General features: G+C 35.6%; 2 protein-coding genes and 1 pseudogene across 2 annotated transcripts; 1 reads left to right on the forward strand and 2 right to left on the reverse strand.

Annotated features, from left to right (window-relative positions):
- The first annotated feature begins 660 nt into the window (after positions 1–660).
- On the forward strand, positions 661–6,005 carry LOC105278596. The gene is made up of 5 exons (XM_026971847.1): positions 661–1,126; positions 3,031–3,245; positions 3,369–3,767; positions 3,839–4,112; positions 4,360–6,005. Exons 1-5 carry the CDS (start codon positions 661–663, stop codon positions 6,003–6,005), a joined length of 3,000 nt encoding a protein of 999 aa, XP_026827648.1.
- Positions 6,006–17,652: 11,647 nt separating this feature from the next.
- LOC113562413 lies at positions 17,653–19,467 on the reverse strand (annotated as a pseudogene).
- A 96-nt stretch (positions 19,468–19,563) lies between these two features.
- LOC113562375 lies at positions 19,564–20,599 on the reverse strand. The gene has a single exon (XM_026971790.1). The coding sequence runs from the start codon at positions 20,572–20,574 to the stop codon at positions 20,122–20,124; it is 453 nt and encodes a 150-aa protein (XP_026827591.1). The 5' UTR covers positions 20,575–20,599; the 3' UTR covers positions 19,564–20,121.
- Positions 20,600–20,927: the final 328 nt, after the last annotated feature.

Raw genomic sequence — 20,927 nt, forward strand, 5'->3', positions numbered from 1 at the left:
GGGGAGGATCCGAAGGCCCCACCACCAAACGGCAGGCCGCCGAATCGAGGGACTTCAGTGCAGCACTACTTCCTGTCACTCTTAACTACGACTCCGGACGAGTCAGTTCCCTCCGAGTCTCGAACCTCTGCTTCTAATTGTTATTCGAACTTAGTCTAATTCTATATCTTGCCACTCTAAACTTAGTTTATTTTTATCGTCTCATTGAACTTAGTTTATTTCTATATCGTCCTATTCAAACTTAGTTTATTTCAATATCGTCTTATTCAGTGTTAGTTTATTTCTAGAAGTTATTCTACATTGTAATTGTAAACCTTTTATTATTAGAATATACCTTTTATGTGTTAACTCAGAGTCTTATTAGCGCATACTTTCAACCAACCGATCCCTACGCGTAAACTAAACCACAAGTGTAATCGTAACTAGTGCAATCCAGACGAACCAACGCACAGTGTGGATAACTCTTTGACGTTCCTTCTCCGACACGTTCTACGATCTCGACAGTGCGGTCCTCGCACGCGGACATTGTTAAACGTGATCCTTTACATAAGTGAACTGTCAGTGCGGTCGACGCACGCCAGTCTCGCTCACCCTCTGATACCCTCAATCCTATCAACAGCACTAGCGATTAAAGTAATTATCGAGAATCACTGGAACTAGATGCCGAAAACGAGACGAGGAGGAAAGAAGCACCGTGCGCGACGCCTGCTTCAAAACCTTTCCAAGTTTCTTTACGAAACACCAAGCGCCGATATTTCCTCATATTACGGTGTCGAACCTTGCTATATCGATCCTGAATACGAACAACTATTTCAGACACGTGTACCGTCCGAAAGCATACAGCCGCGTTGCGATAATAATAATAATCCCGCTGTAGTGCGACCCGCAAAACCGCGAGTGATTAGTAATTCCGCGTGCACCTACCGAGTGAGTATAATTAGGAACGTAAATAAGAGCAAAGGAGAAGAGGACACGTGGTCGACGAGGTTAACCCCGATCTCGCACAAAGTACGATATTCGCTGTGCCAAGACATCCCCGAGGACGACCCTCGACGAAACCATTACAATAGACTGGCGCAAGAAAGCAAGGTGCAGAGCTGGATCGAGAACAATCAGGAACATTCTAGTAAGTAAAATCACTGTCGCAGCACGATTTCATTCCTACTAAAATTATATATGTATTTGTCGTTTTAATACCAAAATATTATTTTTGTTATTCTTTTTACTCCATTTTAGTATTAGAATATTATTAACCGATCATTACAAAGTGAGAAGAATCATAATTGACCTATCGTCGCAATCATCTTAACGAATTGTTAATGGAATTGTTTGTTCAAAGTCAAAAGTGAAGGGAACCATACTCGATTATTAACGAAATCATTTGTCTAAACTGAAAGTGAAAGGCAGAGCTAATTACTTGTATCATAATCAGCCTAATGAAATTTTAATGGAACCGTGTCTGAAATCAAGGGGAAAGGAATGACAATTAGTCGCTAATGGAATTGTTTACCTAATTCAAAGGAGAAAGCTAGAGTTAATTACCTATCGTCACAATCAATTTAGTGGATTGTTAATAGAATTGTTTGTCGAAATCCATAAGCGAAAGGGACCATAGGAGAACCTTGTGCAATGTGCCGTGGAATTATACGACAAAACGGTTCCACCCAGCTCGTGAACCCAGTTGTCGAATATCAACGTCGAACTGCAGTTGTCTCGTGCATGAAATACACCGCGTATTTGCTTGATTTCAGTCGAATCCTAATTTGCGAAAGGTGCCTCAATAATTTCAGCGAAATCCCTTACCCTGAGGGACAATATTTCACGCGTATTTCGAAACACGACTTGTACGTCGGATTTAACCGTCACGTCCCTACGTGTGAATTGTGTCGCACGAATCTCGCAACATACGCCCCGTTTTACACTTGCGACAATTGCTCGGACAACTATCTCGAACTCATTGAACAACTACGGGATACCGGTGAGAGTATTTACGAACTACCTGACCCAACTGTGATTCGTTTTCAAGGTGATTACATGGGTAGGGCCTCACCCTCGACCGACCAGTAGACGCGTCTTCCTCGCGAATAACCTTGATCGCGGGTATCCCCGGGTAGAGTTTCGCGACTCCGCGACCCGTAATAGCAATCGTGTCCCGTCTACGGCCAGACTCGTCCTCTCGTGGCACTGACCCGGCGTGACGTAACACTGTATACATATTTCTTTTACCTTACCCCTCCTGCCCTATTCCCTACGACAAATCGAAGAGCGAACATCGCTTCTTGGGGCATGATCCACCCCTCCTGCCCCGGTCAGCTTAACAGAACTTACTTATCTGGGAAGCGGGCGCAATAACGTGTGATGTGCCGCTTCATAACGCGTAGATTTAACCTCTCCCGACCTCCTCCTTCCATACTGGATCATCAATTGCGGACCACCGCCACTTCGTGTATGAAGTATTCAGCCTACTTCCATCCAGAGTCTAAAAACTTGTTCTATCTGAATTGCTTTACCAACGCCATTTCCACTTCAGAGAAATTAAGTTGTGAGCTAATACAGAAGCACGATTTAGTGGTAGGATTCACACGATACATTCCTACGTGCCACGATTGCAGATGTAACCTTGCGTCCTACTCTCCGGTACTAAGTTGCGATACCTGTGCGCGCGAATATTCGGCACTGCTCAGTTTGTTACAGGCAGCCGGTGAAAGTATTCTCGATTTCCCCGACCCGACCGTGGTGCGGGTACAGGGCGACGAAATAAGCACTCTAGCTCTTGAACCCGGCGATAACTAGATCCGTTTCCCTCTACGAAATTACTCCGATCGCGGTATCCCCGGGGAGAATTCTCGGATTCGTTAATACCTGAAAACAGCGATCCAGCCCCGTGTCATTGCCCGAGTTAATCAACAACCGCGGCCGGCCGGGACGTAACACAGCATTCAGCTCAAGTATGTCCGAGTAAATGTACGTGTCGCTTCTGTCAGAAAAGGCATCATTCGTTACTACATAGCACTGCGGACTCTTGCTCAGATGCCGTGGCGGACCCGGTCAAGGACGGTTCATCCTCTGCGTCCAGTGAATCTCCGACGGAAATCAAATCTCTCCTCGCGTCCGCCGACAGATCACAACGCAAGCAGGTGCTATTAGCGACCGCGCTAGTCACCTTGAGCTCTCCGAACGGCCGCACAGCTGTGGTCCGCGCGTTGCTTGACCAGGGATCCGAAGTGACGTTCGTGACGGAAAAGGTAGCTCAAATTTTAAAACTGCAACGAATAAAAATGCCTGTCTCGGTCTCAGCCGTCGGCGGATGTCATGCGGGAACTTTTCGATTCGCGTCGCGGATACAAATCTCTCCTCGCGATGCGCAGGCTCCAGCCTTCTTCACCACGGCCGTGATCATGAAGAATCTCACGTCTTACAGCCCGGATCACGGTGCAACTTTGAACTCCTTAGAGTATCTCTCTCACGTCGAATGGGCCGATCCGAATCCCGCGAGCTCCGATCCGATCGACATACTGATCGGAGCTGACATATACGGTGATATACTTCGAGAAGGCTTGCTCCGGGGTTGGGACGGCCAACCTGTAGCTCAGAATTCAGCCTTAGGCTGGATCATCTCCGGCTCCTTCGCTAACGTGAACGAGACCGCGCATCATACAGTGTCCGTTCATCATTGCTTAAATGAAGATTCTCTCGAGCACGACGCCGATTCTGGGAGATTGAAGAGATCCCGGGAGCACGCCGCCTCCATCCTCTGGAGGAGCAATGTGAGAATCATTTTCAAGCCACGCATTCGCGCACTCCTGACGGTCGATATGTCGTAAGGTTACCCTTCAAGGAAGGGCCCCCTATCGCGATCGGTCAATCGCGTCCTCGAGCCGAGAATTGGCTTAGTTCCGTAGTCTCGAAAGTCTGGTCGAACCCGGAACTGGAAAAGGCTTATTCGGATTTCATGTTCGAATACGAACAGCTCGGTCATATGCGGTTAGCCCCAAATACTTCGAGTCACACCGAACAACAAGTCTACCTGCCTCATCATTCCGTTGTTCGCGACAGTAGCACGACGACTAAATTGAGAGTCGTGTTTAACGCCTCAAGTAACATCACAAACGGTACGTCTCTCAATGACCATCTTTTAGCGGGGCCTAAGTTGCAAACGGAGCTTCCCTCCGTTCTGTTACAATGGCGTCGGCACCGATACCGTATATTGCGCGGATATCGCCAAAATGTATCGGCAGATTCTCGTCGACCAGCGTGATCTAGACTACCAAAGAATTCTGTGGAGAACGTCGCAAGCAGTCCTGAGAATTTATCAACTCCTGACGGTTACATACGGTTTGGCGTATTCACCTTTTTTAGCTCTTCGAGTATTGCGACAGTTAGTTAAGGACGATGGTCATCGATTTCCTTTAGCAATCCGAATTCTTCTAGAGGAGATTTATGTGGATGATGTCCTTTTCGGATCAGATGATCCTCAACTTCTTCGACTAATTAGAGATCAGCTGATCGCGCTACTTCACTGTGGAGGGTTCGAATTGCGGAAGTGGGCAAGCAACTCCGCCTCGCTGCTTTCTGATCTGGACGACGCTGATCACGGTCTTGCGTGCAATAAGACGCTGCAATCGAGTGAACGGCTTAACGTATTAGAGATTCGCTGGAATCCAAATATCGATGTCTTCGAATTTCAAGTATCTCGCTCGGAATCCTTACCGAACACCAAGCGCGCGATTCTCTCAAGCATCGCTAAACTTTACGACCCGCTTGGATGGGTCACTCCCGTTGTTATTTCTGCGAAGATATTCATGCAGCGACTTTGGCGACACAATCTCGGCTGGGATGAAACTCTTCCCGATGCTCTTCTTCATCATTGGACGACTTTTTACGATCGACTCGATCATCTCAATTTGCTGCCGATCCCGAGGTGGACGAGACTCGAAGCGACGACAAAAAAGATCGAGTTACACGGGTTCTCCGATGCTTCCAATGCCGCGCTCGCTGCCGTAGTCTACCTTAAGGTAAGTTCTTCCTCCAAAAACGTTAAAATTACGCTCCTGGCTGGAAAATCTAAGGTTGCTCCGATTAAGCCGATAAGTGTACCGCGGCTCGAATTGTGCGCCGCGGTCTTGCTCTCGCGGCTCATTTGTTTCGTTCGGCGTTCACTGTCCGCCGAAGACATTAAGTGTCACTGCTGGACTGACTCAACGGTGGTTCTCACTTGGGTCAGTCAGCATTCCTCCCGATGGCGCACTTTCGTCGCCAACCGGGTAGCTGACATACAGTCACGACTTGCAGACTGTGAGTGGCGTTACGTCTCCACAGACTCCAATCCTTCCGACCGCGCGTCGCGGGGACTGCTCGGAGACGAAATTTGTGAGCATCAGTTGTGGTGGAACGGTCCGCCCTGGCTGTCCCGATCCAAGGAACACTGGCCTAATCCTCCACTCCGTGTCTCGTCCGAAGCCGTGCTCGAAGAAAAGCCCTCCGTACTACATTGTGTCCCGGATCGCGAACCGTGGAACTTGTCAAATCGATATTCTTCGTGGCCTCGGTTTCTTCAAGTGACCGCGTACGTCATTAAATTCGTTCAAAACTGTAAGACGAAGAAGAAACATGAGTCTGCGGTCGGGTTGCCGGGAATTTCGCTTTCCGCCGCTGACATCGATCGGGCCCGCGTACACTGGATCAAAAGTATTCAGACCGAATTATTTCCAAAGGAAATCCACTCATTAAAGACAAATCAGAGGCTGCCATCCCGAAGCGCGTTACTGTCTCTCAAGCCTTTTTTGGATAACGACGGGATCTTGAGAGTCGGAGGTCGGTTGAACAAGGCGCCGACGGCCTTTTCAGTTCGACATCCGATACTTTTAGCGTCTCACCTGGTAGTAAAACATGTCATACGTCACGTGCATTTACGGGCTTTGCACGCCGGACCACAGCTCACACAGACTGTATTAAGACGCGATTTTTGGATTCTCCGTGCGCGCAGTCTTATCTGTTCCGTGTAACGTACACTGATGCTGTGTTCGTATACTTTTCTTCTTTTCCGCTTCCTTTGGACGAATTGCCTGAAACATAGTCAAAAGTACGTTTAAAATTGTTAGTTAATAATTAGAATCACAAATTATAAACATTTATTAGAAAAAATTTGGTATATGCGAAAATTGATAACAGGACGATAATGTTAAGAGTAACAAGGAAAATTGAAAAACATTGATATTAAAAGAATTTTTGTCGTTAGTATATGTTAGATAAAATAGATAAGACTTTTTATCATTAATATATGAAATTTGGTTGATTGGTAATTATGAAATAGAATTATAATAAGAATAATAGTATAAAAATAATATTTTTAGTCGTAAACGTTAGTAACCTTAGTATTAAGAGTAAAATTTATTAAATATTTACCATGAGAGTTGAAAATAGCACCAATATTGTTGACCGCATCCGCGCCTGGAAAAGAAAGGGAAAAGATTAATAAAGGTTTACATTAATAATGAATTTTGATAATTATAATAACGTTTGTTAATTAAAAGTAGTAAATTTTGATAAAGTTTCGTTAAAGATTAAGATATAGAGACAGATTGTATTTAGATTGTGATAGTTTAGTGCCGCGATACGTATATACATATATGAAGTTTATAATATTTATTATTTTGTTTATTAAAATAATGGAGATCATGGAAATAATGGAGATGGAGAAATAATGGAGATGGAGACAAAATTGTAGTAATTATTTCGTGATAAAATTTGTGTAATATAATGAAAGTTGATGAAATAACGTTATTTAATGATAAAATGTATCAAAGATATTATTTATTAACCTAGATATAAATAATATTGATATTAATTGATAATTTAATAAGATTGATAAATTATAATAGATAGTAAATTGACATATAGTATTATTAGATTGAAGTTTGAATTAATAAGATTTATAAAAAAATTATAGTAGTTTAATACGTATATATATACACACACGTATTAAACTACTATAATTTTTTTATAAATCTTATTAATTCAAACTTCAATCTAATAATAAACTAAAAACAATCTAAAAACAAACATATATATATATATGTATGTGCATGTACACGAAATAATTTACGTTAGTTTATTTTAGTATTATTATTTTATTTATAATATAAATTTAAAACGATGATTTATGATATAGTCGCCGTTTAATAGAATTATTGATGAAAATTATTAAATAATAATTTAATTCATTGATGAAAGTTGACCAGCATCAGAGCGACACACCTCCGTCGCCCCCGAATTGCGAATAATAGCGCTAAAATAATCCCGTCGAACTGAAAAAGCATTTAATTAATTAGTATAACGATACGAATAATAATTAACGCAACGAATATTTATTTTGACTGATAATTATCGACAAAACCTTGTACTTGTTCCGTACTTTTTTATATATCGCTTTTTTTTATTATGATTTCGTTTGGGTATTTCGCGGCGTCGTACGTCACTGGGCTATTGTCGCCGTTTCGTTGTTTTTCCCGAGTCGCGCGACGCGATCGCGAGCTCGTAGAATCAGAACGAGTCCGTACGGGCATGCGAACAGAAGCAGAAGCAGCCCAAGTATATTTTTATATAGTGCGATTAGTGGACTGTAAAAAGTAAAATCGTTTGTGCTCTAAATATAATAAGTAAAACGAAGCTCAAAATATTTTCTCGCCCCACCTGGAAATACGTGGAGACGAGGGCGTCATTACAGACGCGGCGGATCGACACGACACAAGGTCGTGGCTCGATTGCATCGAAAGGTGCGACACCGCGCACGAGGCACGGAAGCTTCACAAAACAGTACTATCATTAATTTAACGTTAGAATAGGACATGCGAATAGTGTAAGCGCACTTGCGCCCGTGAGAAGAGCGTTTGTATATTTATATATGTTAATAAGTGTTTGTTGTTGTGTTAAAACCACAGATTTTATTGATTTGCATTATAAAATGTTTATTTCGTCAAAGAAGATAAATAATAGTATTGGATCGGTAATAATAATTACAATAATTATGATAAAATTGATAGTTTATTATGGATAGTTTATAATTTTTCAATAGGTTACATTTTATAAATAGGTTTAATTGAATTCGATATTATTAATGGCGAGCGAACGTTAATTGCATTAATGATCATTGATAACGATCGTTTATTACTCCGCATATTACACAAAATGCGATATAAACAAATTACAGCATTTAATATAAGCAGCGAATGTCATATCGAACATCGATTAATTAACTATTGATTATTGAGCGTAAAATGCTAAAATCAAAAGCGCGATTTGTAAATACGGCCCTGTAGTCGTGCGTGATGACGACACACTCAGAGCGTGCTGCGCTACAGGTCATCGGCGCTACAGCGTAGAGGAGAAATTCCTTTCAGTCAGTCGTATTCGGGGAGTACTCAGAGTCAGACGTGTTAGACCTGCGCTCTCATTGTACACTCTGTGCTCATAATTTATAACGTTAATAGTAACGAGCCGCGGAAATTAATATCGTTAAAGTATTATCAATGAGTCATGCGATAGTCGTACTCAGTGTTAATCGCATTAGATTCGCGCTCCTGCTTTTCGTTCCGCGCTATTGCATCATGCATTATCAAAGTATTGAATTATTGAAGTGAGGTCATTTATAATAATACAGTTTATTCAAGAAATTATATAAATCCGAGATATTCAATTTATTAACCCGGAATTATTATTATCGTACGTAATCAAAGTGTTATAATCGCGCCGTCGGAAAGAATTCACCGTACGGTCTTCAACAAATGTTTACGAGAAGCCCAGGGGACATTTTCAACTATTAGAAGGACGATTCTCAAGTTCTATTGCGAAGGACGAATCCAAAGAAGGAAGTCCGATTTTCCAAAGACGATTTTGCGAGCAAAGAAAGCGCAACGATTGTCCAATATGACGTATTTAATGTACAAGGTATTCTTAAAAAATACGATCAATATGTAAAACGCGATATTATAACGTAATGATTTATGATTTAATATTATTATTATCAATACAATAACATTATAATGATTAATGCAGTCATAATTATAAAAGATGTTAATTCATTTAATGCATATATGATAGGAAACTCATCCATCCTTTGTTCAAATCCTTTATTACAATAACATAAAATTTCCTCACGGTCCTTATTAGGATTTTCTTCTAAAAGAGAGAAACAAGAAAATCCCAGTATTCTAGAAAAGAAAAATGAAAATGAATAATTACGAGAAGTTATATTTCTTTTTTTTCCCTTAATTAGTTCACTTACCTTCCTGAAGGTGAGAATGCCCAGCGATAGGATTTTCAATATAATATATTTGTTACATTAACACATTAACATAAATATACATATAAAATTACGTATTATTACATTTCAAATTTACAAAGATGATTAATTATTGAATTTAAAGATAAATATTAAAACTTTATGTATTACATTTTGATATAAAATTACTTTGTATGGAAATGCATGTATATTAACATATCTACTAACATGAAATGCCTAAAAGCAGGTGAGAATATGTTTATTACATATAAAATCTCTAAATAACCATTACAAGATTCACTCTATTCAGTTAATGTATTAATTACAAGTCTCATAAGGATCTCGAAATCAAGAACATGCTATTACATATTTATTTATATTGTTTATTATATCCATTATGACGATTACAATTTAAAAATAAATGCTTTATTTGAGTATATAAAATTACTTATTCATATGTGATGAACCATTGATATATGACAGTTATAACAATTTAAAGGATGAAAGATGATTAAAAATGACTTTATTACTTATGAATTATTACAAATATTATTAAAATCGATTACATATGATACTTTATTAATTATTATATGCTATTACGCTCATGATTATTATTACAAATTGAACTTATGATATATATATATATGATTTACAATTAACATGATATTATGACGCTATGAATTATTATTATTATGATTAAAACTTTGATATATAGATATAATTATTACATGATATTATTACATATGATGATTTATATTAACAGAACAATATTGATATATATATATATATATATATATGATTCGATATAAATATTATTATTATTTCATTTATATGAATATTATCACACTACACACACGCACACGTATAGAAAAATATTAACTACAAGTTGTTCGAGTAGAGGAAGCTACCGTAACGACTAATAACGATGTTATAAAAAATATAATGGTTATATTTATTAAATTACACGGTTTCGCTGTTCAACACGAGTTTTTGTGGGGAATCCGTTCGGCCACGGTAAGGATTCGTCGCGCGCACCGACGCCGTTTGTTTATTTTTTTAAAATTATAGATAAAAGTTTATAAAATCTTTATTATTATTTCCTTGTTGCCAAGTTAAACAAATAAAAGTTTAAAATATTAAACACGTGCTCGTCGATGGTACTGGACGTGTGGACTTGATCCATAGCGATCCCATCGATGTACCTACGCGCTTATTTACGAAAATGATCACGAATATATAAATTCGGGTCACAATTAATTAATTATCGCAAAATTTATCGTTTGAAGTATAAAATTTATTAAAATTCACGTATATTACAAGTTATTCAAATATTTTTGACACGTCACAACTGGCGATCCAGCGGAGGGATAAATTCACCAACGGATATCGCGTATAAAAATTTATTCAATTATACCAATCAATAGACGTCTCACCGAAATTATTATAACAGATGACGGAATGGTCAGAACCGATACGTCACATCCGTCATTCACAAATGCGTGGTATGTACTCGCGAGCGTGCCGAGGTTCCGACTCAGCTCATGGGCGAGTTACCCGCTTAGCGAATAACGCCTCAGATCCGTAGCTTTATGCACTACGGGATTGATTACGCAGGCCCCGTGAAAGTTCGAACGTCATCCGGGCGCGGTATACAATCCCGAAAAGCGTATATTGCACTCTTTATTTGCTTGTCCACCCGGGCTGTCCATCTCGAACTCATTAGCGATTACTCCGCGCAAGGTTTCTTAAATGCATTCGCCCGATTTAGTTCTCGACTCGGCTTACCACGGGCCATGTATTTTGATAACGGCATGACTTTCGCGGGTGCCGATCGAGAGATGACGCACGCGTACCTTTGAAAAATCCGGACTTTCTTAATGAGACAGCCTCGGACAATGTTGAGTGGCATTTTATACCTCCATCAGCTCCCCATTTTGGTGGATTGTGGGAGGCCGGCGTTCGCAGTGTGAAGCATCACCTACGTCGGGTCGTCGGCGGTCACACATTGACTTTCGAAGAATTTTATACCGTACTTTGCCGAATAGAAGCCTGTTTAAACTCTCGACTGATCGCTCCGCTCTCGGATACGCTGGAGGACTATGAATGTCTCACGCCCGGACATTTCTTAGTCGGTGTCACGTCCGGGGAAGTGAGAACGTTGCTAACCTAGTTTCTGTGCTAACCTAGCCCTCGGTAGTTTAACATCAGATACTTGATTTAGGGTTAATCTGTATACACCGACTTTACCCGGGAATGGAGAGAGTTTGAATCAACTTACAATGATGACAAGGTTATCTTTCCGAATCGAAACTATGAATGTATGTATAATTGTTGATTAATAAAATATAGTCTATGACTATGATGCTAGTATTATTTATTACTATGTATTAAATCTAATTAATAACGACAAAGGAAAATAATAAACGTAATTGGTACTAACTGAATAATTAAGTAGTATAACTCAAGTAGTATAACTCAAGTAGAATAACTCAAGTAGTAACTAACCTTATATTCACTCTTCTGGTCCACGCTTAAAGCGAATGAGTGCTTCCAAGTGACTGAGTCAATTCGTAAGTCAAATTTCCATAAGTAAGTTAACGAATAAAATTAAAAGTGAATAAAATTAAAAAGGTGAAAATAAAATTATGATTATTGGACCTAGAGCGCTTTCTTGCTCTGAGCGAATTAGTGGAACGGATTACAGCGGATATTGCTGTGATTGTCTGGGTGAAAACAAAATATAGGTAGTATAAGTATATAGACGTACTAAAATATTTATTTTACACTTCAAAGTTCCAAATTTGGAAACTTATATTCTTCATTGTTGGATTAACGGTAAAATAAGTGGTATAAACTAATAAAATCGTATCGTAGACGGACAACTTCAAGTAGTATAAGTAAGTTAATAAAAAGTTGTACTGCAAGCGGATTAAACGCCCAACAATATAAGGGTAAGTAGTACAAGTAAATAAGTAGCATGAATTAAATTAAAGTCATGCTACAAGCGAATTAAACGCTTGATATAATAACTTATAAGTAAAATAATAGTGATATGAGTCAATGACAAAGGTATATCGCAGGCGGATAAACGCCGATTGGTATAAGTAGAAAAAACAATGAATAAGTAGTACAACTCAATGAAAGATTTATATCATAAGCGAAGTAAACGCTTAATAGTATAATTATAGGTAATACTAATATTCTAAGGATAATTAAAATTTGCATCAAAAGCGGAATGGACGCTTAATAATATAACTAAAGGTGTATAGCCAATCGTATAGCTATAAGTAGTATAAGTATTAAAGGGTTGTATCATAAGCGAAATGGACGCTTAATAATATAACTGTAAGTAGTAATGGATCAACAAATAAAATAATAAGGAGGGAAATAATAAGGAATTATGCTGATAATACGAGCAAATTGATGCTAGTAGTATAGTCATAAATGGTATCGCCTAGTAGTAATATAGCTGGAAATAGTATAAATAAAATGAAACTAAAAGAAGTCGAACTATCAGCGGATAAACGCCAAGTAAAATAAGGAAAGGTAGTATGAATCTTTTAAAGAATATTTTAAGGATCATATAAATGAATAATGAATTAAGGTAAAGAGGGTACAAAAGTTACAAAATAATAAATCAAAATGATGAATTAATAAGTAAACTGTCACTGAATGTAGATATAATATAATTGTGTTACAGAGAGATTGAATACAAATGTCGTATGAATCTAAAATAAAGTCGTATGAGTTGGCAAACAACAATTAAGAATAGTGGGTATACAATAAGAATTCAAACTTGGTACAAATCTACTCACAAGTGTTCGCAGGAATCTGGACCCTCAGGCCAGGAAGCACTTAACAAGCAGCAGCGAGAAATAATTGTTAAACAAACTCCACTGATTATAAATTAGGTTGATGTCTTAGTAGCGACTCGACGCTATAATGCAAATCAAGTAATAGCAAATTATAAATGACTGACAAGTACTGAGTTAGGTAGACGCTGTATTAGCGACGTATTGCTATAAAGCGAAGTGACGAAGTTGAAAGTTAATGATCAAGTCAAGAGTCTTCCTAAAAGTGACAAGTTCCAAAAAGTAACTGAGTTAGGTTGACGCTTTATATGCGACGTAACGCTCTAAAGCGAAGTGACGAAAGTAATGATCAAATAATAAGTGACTGACAAGTACTGAGTTAGGTAGACGCTTTATATGCGACGTATTGCTATAAAGCGAAGTGACGAAGTTGAAAGTTAATGATCAAGTCAAGAGTCTTCCAAAAAGTGACGCTCTCTTGCTGCTGCACGAAGTTTTATACTAAAATTTTAGGGCTGAGTCCCTGTCGCTCGAGAAGGGGTTACAAAAAGTGGGGACCTTATAATTAAATGCAAAGTTACAATAGTAGGGAGGCTGCGCCTTGATCGCTGATTGGTTCCCCGCTCTTAAAATTATTAATGGTGGGATCGAGACCTTGAAAAGTCTGGTGGGGACAATGAGCTCAGTGCTTTGGTTAGATACAATTATTTCTCTCCCAATGTTCAACATAAAATTCTCAGTACGAATTTATCGCATGAGCTGTTGGGACTTATGGTCAACAGAGATTTCTCCGTACTAAATAATCGGAACATCCGGTATGACTTTCAGTCAACTAAAATTTAACGATTAAATTTATCGAAGAGACTGTTATGTCTTTTGATTAAGACAGTGGACACCGATTATTACTTTAGTCTGGCGTCAGTAAATCGCCGCCTTAAGAATTAATATTTCATGGTTCGCGTCCCGTTTATTATTTTTTTCTTTTTTTTTCTTTTATTTTAATAATAAAAGTCTTTAATAAACCAATAAAAATAATATATCTAGTTTAAAACATGAATATTGCATGATTACTATTAAAAATATGAAGAAATATAAAGTATTAGTAACAGGAGCACATAGCAAGTAAGGAAGTAAAGCCTTGAGTTTAATATATCCTGGTTCGCGCCCCGTTATTACAATTTTTTTTCTTTTTTTTGAATGTTAAAAATCTTTAATAAACCTATAAAGATAATATATCTAATTTAAAATGCGAATATTGCATGGTTATTATTAAGATATGAAAAACTATAAAGGTAACCTTACATGGTAGTAGTACGAATCAACCAATAATGGTACTAAATCATAAGTGATTATTTTCTGTTAATGAAATAATCTTCAATTAACCCTTGTCCACTGTATTATTCAATCCCAACAAATGAAATATTAAAATTATTAATTTAACCTAAATTTCTACAACCTTATGCATTAATTATTTATAAGGTCCCTTGTACCTCTGGATAATAATTTAATGCATTCAGTTAATTAATATTAGAGTAACCTTGTGTATTATACTTTAACGCACTATTGTAACGTTTCTTATTAATAATAATTATTCATATACCTTAACCTATTAATTAGTTGTTATATTAATGCTAGTCATTATAATATCTTCCATTAAATAAAATAATGAATTAATAATTCAATACAAGTAATATTAAAATAATTAATAGCATTGCAATTTAATGCATTATAATTGTTTCTTATTTCACAAATTAGCAACTTAATGTTACAAGCGTATGAAGTCCCTTAACCGCTTTAAAGTGTTTGAAACATTACAAAGCGTACGAAATGTTGTAAACGCTATGTGGTTCATATAAAATAACTAAATGCTTAAGTTTACAATTTAACGCATCATTATAATGTTCCTTATTCTACGATTAATAATCATTCCTATATTTTAACTGATTAACTAAATGTTATATGAATATTAATGATGGTATATTTAAATAATTACTCTTATTAAATGAATAATGAACGATAATGCCACAGCGAGCTAATAACTAATAATGTAATAATCAAATGCTTATATTAAATGATCTATATGTTTTTCGTTATTCATAGTTAATTATTAATTAATTAATTGATTTGAACTTAATTTGTTAAAATCCATATAACTTCTAAACTACTGATAATTTATTAAAATCTTTTACACCAAATGTATTAAAAAATAATGTATATTTGTTTAATGAATAGTGACTTTTCAATTTTTGCAATATCTCGTAAAGTAATAATGTTAAAACGAAAATTTTTGACAGGTACCATCAGACTGGCGAAAAATTGTGCTCAACGAAAGTTGTTGGTCATTTCTAAATTAATGAGTTTTTCATAAATTTGATGGTACCGTTGAGTTCCTCTTATTACCCACAATAACGCTATATAATTATAAAAAATTATTTCCCAACGGTTAAGATTTTCATTGCTTAGTTAACAAATAAAAATTTCGACAATTTTAAAATTCCAAATTCCTACGGTCCTTCGATATGGTCCATGGACCATTATTATATACTTTTTATTCATCTAACCTTATTCCTTCAATTATTATAAACAATAACCTATGGTTTTTTCATAACAAATGCACTCAAATGTTCTATGCATTTTTGTTATACTCGCAAATGACTATATAATCGTATAATTAAATATATCATGAATGTGATTGTTATTATAAAATTTGTTTGTTTATAACAAAATTTTATTATATTCAAAAAATGTAATTTGCTCCTATATTTAATTGATCTCCTTAATGTAACAGTGTACATAAAATATATTGTTATAAGTACGCCCTAAATTATTTATATGTATATAGTATGTCTAATAGCTAACGTTATGAAATATCCAAAAATTACTACAATTACAGTATTAAAACGTATTATAATGGCTTTTTGGTGGATTTTATTTTTAATGCATGTTTTTATGGTTTTTTCATTCTTTTATTTATATATATGTATCTATTCCCGTTCATAAAAGGCTACTACGTAACTTAAGTAATAATTATGATTCCAAATTTTAGTATATTGTATTGGTTTTACTTGTTTATGTGTTTTTTGGATTTTTCCTTTTTCCTTCTTAATTATTGATTAGCAACATTAATAATGAGTAATAAAATAAAATAGTAATATGTTCGATATAATAGGTAGTACCTATCGAAGGTCGGTAATTGGTTAAGTAGTGAATATGCGTTTGCCGGTAACCTGTCTTATATGGTTATACATTGTCGGTAACAACTTATGATGTACTTTGATTGATGATAAGTGTCAATGGTCAGTTATAATAATAACAATATGTTGGTAGTTTATACCGTAATTCTAGCGATTAATTCATAAATGTGTTGAATAAGCAAAAAAATAAAATTTTTAATGTTATTGGACATCGCAGGATGTCACAGTACCTTATCTCGAGAGTTTTCCAAAACACTATAAGAAGGTATTTTTTCGCTCACGCACAGCAGAGAAGGTTTGAAGTCATTAAATACTATGGGAGTGACGAACCGTGGAGTCCTTATCTCTGCTGTGACATACACACACACACACACCCGAGGTGTAAATCCGACCATGCAACCTCCACGCGGTACAACTTGGGTAATTCTAATGCCGGCGGTACTGTAACTTTCATGTCTCGTAACTCACAGAGTAATGAGCGAAAAAATACTTATAGTGTTTTAGGAAGCTCTCGAAATAAGGTATAAGAATATGCAATAAAAAATAGGGGTGTCCGTTTAAGAAATTAACGGTGACCTTCACGTGACCTTAACAACGTTATTCAAGGTCATAATAATATTATAATGTAATGCGCCATATAAAACCCTGCAATTTTTATATGAAACATTTTTTTCGAAAATGAGTATTTTCCGAAATATTCAGGAGTTTCGATACTTTTTGTACACCGTGTGTGTGTGTGTATTAATTTATTTATGTATACCTGGTGCATTATAGTTGCAGTCGTACACAGTCATTAAATTCAAGTCAGCATCGTAGAGTTCTACGGTTTTATTCTTTTCTGGAACAAAAGAGCTTTATATATTTATATGTCATTTACTCATCATTCATTTTTGATGATTCGTTCCAATATTTTTCCTTATAGAGGTGTGTTAGTTTTTTAATCTTTCTTTAATATTACATATTTGCTTTTTTTACATTATTTCATGAAAATATAAAAGTAATAGAAATTAAAAGATATGATTTTATTATGTATTTATACTATATTAAAGCTTAATAAAACAGTTTCTTTTTAACTGTTTATTTTTAACTGTCAATAACATTAAAATTAATTTACTCCGCAGAAAAGAGATTCTCAAAACTATACCAATATTTACCAAAAATTAATAAATCGAAAGTTAATTATTTGTGCAATAATACCAAAAAGCTCTGTATACATAAGTGCGTGCGTGCAAATTTGTGTATGTCTCAGAGAGAGAACCATATATAATATATATTTTACAGTATTCAAATTTATAAATCTCTTGTACAAATCTTAATTTATTTCGGCAAAACTTATACTTACGAGAATTAATTTTTCTTCCTGTTTCTATACAGTCATGTAATGTAGGTTCTTTCTCCACTTCATTCTCGATTCTTTTGGCATATTTTCTTTTAACATTTTTTCTCTGATTATCTAAAATTCATGCGATAATATATTTATATTTAATTATTGTGATAATATATTTATATTTAATTATTGAAAACATCTATTCTTTTTTAATGTATTAATGATTTTTAATGCTCTTACCTTTTTGTTCATTTCTTGCAATTGTTTTTTTTTCATGTTAGTCATGTTTGGAATTTTCAGAACTTTTGATAATTCACTTCGAAATTCATCGGACAAGTCATCACTGCTAGTCATTGATGTGTCAATGATTTTAGCAGCTCTAATTTTTCTGGATTTTTTCAGATACTCTTCTTTTTCGGTATTAGAAGTCAGATCTGACTCTTTTTCGGCCTGCTTTAATCTTTGTCTTGCCAATATATAATTTGCTGCAGCAAAATAATATAATCGTAGTAAAAACGTATCATTTTTTTATAATTATTAAAAAACAACATATATTAACATTATATGCGTAAAAATAATAAAACATTCAAGAAAAGAATATTATTTACAATATGTTCCATATACTTTTCTAATAGTATGTGATATCCAAGTAGGTTCCGGTTCCTCCATAGACGGCCTTATCATATCTTTTATTGGTGGTATAATTAGGCCAAACTGCTTTCTTCAAATCTTTATCCAACCAATTATGTGGAACAATTCGAAGTCCATCTTCAAATTCCACGATTGCATAATATTTTGTTATCTCACTCATTCTGTTATTTAAAGCAATACATAATTTTTTATTGCATTTCACTATGTATCAATGGGAACACTGCATATTTGTCATCTACATATAGTAATTTCACATATTTTTTCGTGACATTTTTTAATGGCCACGATTTCAAATATGAATACGACTGTACAATATAAATTCCAAGTCATGAAGATGGACAAGGCATATTAAATAAATCCTCTTTTTCTAAAAATTCGTGGCCTATGATGACAGGAATATTTCGTTTTGTGCAGTATGCTATATTTTTTATAACTACAATGCTACCACAATTTAATCCACAACAATTATCCGCAAGTATGTCACATTTCAATGTTATTCCCTTGTATTTTACAATTTTATATTGTGAGTTCTTGCAATTGGATATAAGTGGACCATTCTGATGCAACGATATTAAATTTGGATGTACCAGAACAGAATGTGATAAAATAGTTGATGAATCTGAGTTAATTCCTTTTTCTTCAATATCTCTCCGTATAACTGTTGTAAAGGTCTGTCCGCTTTTCTAATGTATTTCTTCAATATTTGCATATAATTTTCAAATTTGAATGCACTGAAATTATCAAGAGGTCCAAATTTTTTGACGTCATCAACAAGATGTATGAGATTGTGAATATTATGTGACATATTGTGAATTCCATAAAGTTTCATAAATGTTTTAATAAAGAAAAGTATTAAATCTTGCGCATAAGTTACATATTCGTTTAAATCTTTCGAAGACAGAATTCTGACAATCACATGTAGTGTTAGAAAATGTATATACACATTCTTTTTTAATATAGATTTAAAAGCCACTGGACCAGTGTATAATAATATCAATCTATATTCCGTAGCTTTCCATAGCTTCACACAGTTCATTGATCGTGGCTTTCTGGCAAATTCTACGGGTATCGAAGGCTTCAATTGTATTAAACGTGTAGAAATTTCTTCGACAGCTCTAGATGGTAGTCGATAATGTAACTCTCCATCAAGCCATAAGTATATTAATTTGCGCATAATTCCAAGACATATCAAATGCATATAATCTAACGGTACATCAGTAACAGGTTTAAAATTAGGTACTTGTAGTAAACTACAAGTAATATCTGGTTTGTGGTAATTCTCATCTATCTTTTGTTTGAACTCATCATCTGTTCGAAGTGGTGCATCAACTTGTGGAAAACATACTCGATTTCTTACAAATTCTCCTTCTATTCGACACTTGGTACAACTGAAATATCCCGAATGTCCCTTTACACACAGAACGAATGCTTTCGCTGGTGTATCACAAATTAAAGCCACAAGTCTACATGGTATGTTACGATCATTTATGTCAATGACATTTTCGCATATATTTGTAACTTCATCAACAAAATCTTTCAAAAAATCGTTGGCATTTGCTGGCTTATCATTTCCATGATAAAGTCCGATTAGAAAGACATTATTGTATGGACTAACTGAACCTAATATAGGCCAAAATTGTTGTGAGGATGATTTAGACAGTGGCAATCCATCAATATTGATACTTAGTTTAATACAATCAATATCATCCTTTATAGATTTCAATATATCTAAGAGAGAATTCAGTAATCCAAAATGATGGTATATTCCCGATGTTACTGTACGTATCTCTTGTCTTCTTAGTGTTTTTAGAAGTGAGCGTGCGTCTAACGATAATGTTGAGAAACAAGAATGTTGGTTTAATCTTTCAAGTAAATCTCTGACAGCGTATGTGAAATTTGATGTTTTGTAGTCCACACAGCAAGACTATTTTTAAAATTGTCTGTTGTATTTGCTTTTTTAGCTGCAATATAAGGTAGTGATTCTTGAGAAGATTCTTGATAAATGCTCATAGATGATTGTTCTGAATCAGATTCATTCAATTCCAGATATTCCTCATTTTCACATTTTATAGATATATTATTTTGTCCATAAATAGAATCATTTTCAGTAGCAAATGTCTCATAACGATTATGTGAATTATTTGTGGAACCGGTTTTCAAATATTCTGGATTTTTATAATTCTCATTATCTGACAATACACTTGTATTTAATACACTGTCACATATAAGTTTTGATTCTTCTGCAGCTAGGCGATTTAAGTGTCTCTTCGATATATGTGAAATGTCTTTTCTGGGTCGTTTTCGATTCATTGTTGTATTTCTATTCAAATATAAATACAAATGATTTGTGGTATAATATTGCTGAGTATTATTTTTAGAGAGAGAGAAAATATAATTCACCGTAGAAAGCAGCGAGCAACATCACGGTGCAGACATATCCTGTGGAGTAGACCCGTCCTTCTCTTTTAGCGCTGGTGCGAGAAGGACGGGTCTACTCCACAGGCTATGTCTGCACCGTGATGTTGCCGCGCTGCTTTCTACGGTGAGGACCGGTCTATCTCTATAAGTCTATGACACACACATCTCTCTACATACACAAGATGTTCCAAAAGTTTACCAACGATAAAATCTCGAAAATAAAGCATTTCAAATAGAAAATGCAT

This window comes from Ooceraea biroi, chromosome 8, assembly GCF_003672135.1.
Source record: "Ooceraea biroi isolate clonal line C1 chromosome 8, Obir_v5.4, whole genome shotgun sequence".
NCBI lineage: Eukaryota > Metazoa > Arthropoda > Insecta > Hymenoptera > Formicidae > Ooceraea > Ooceraea biroi.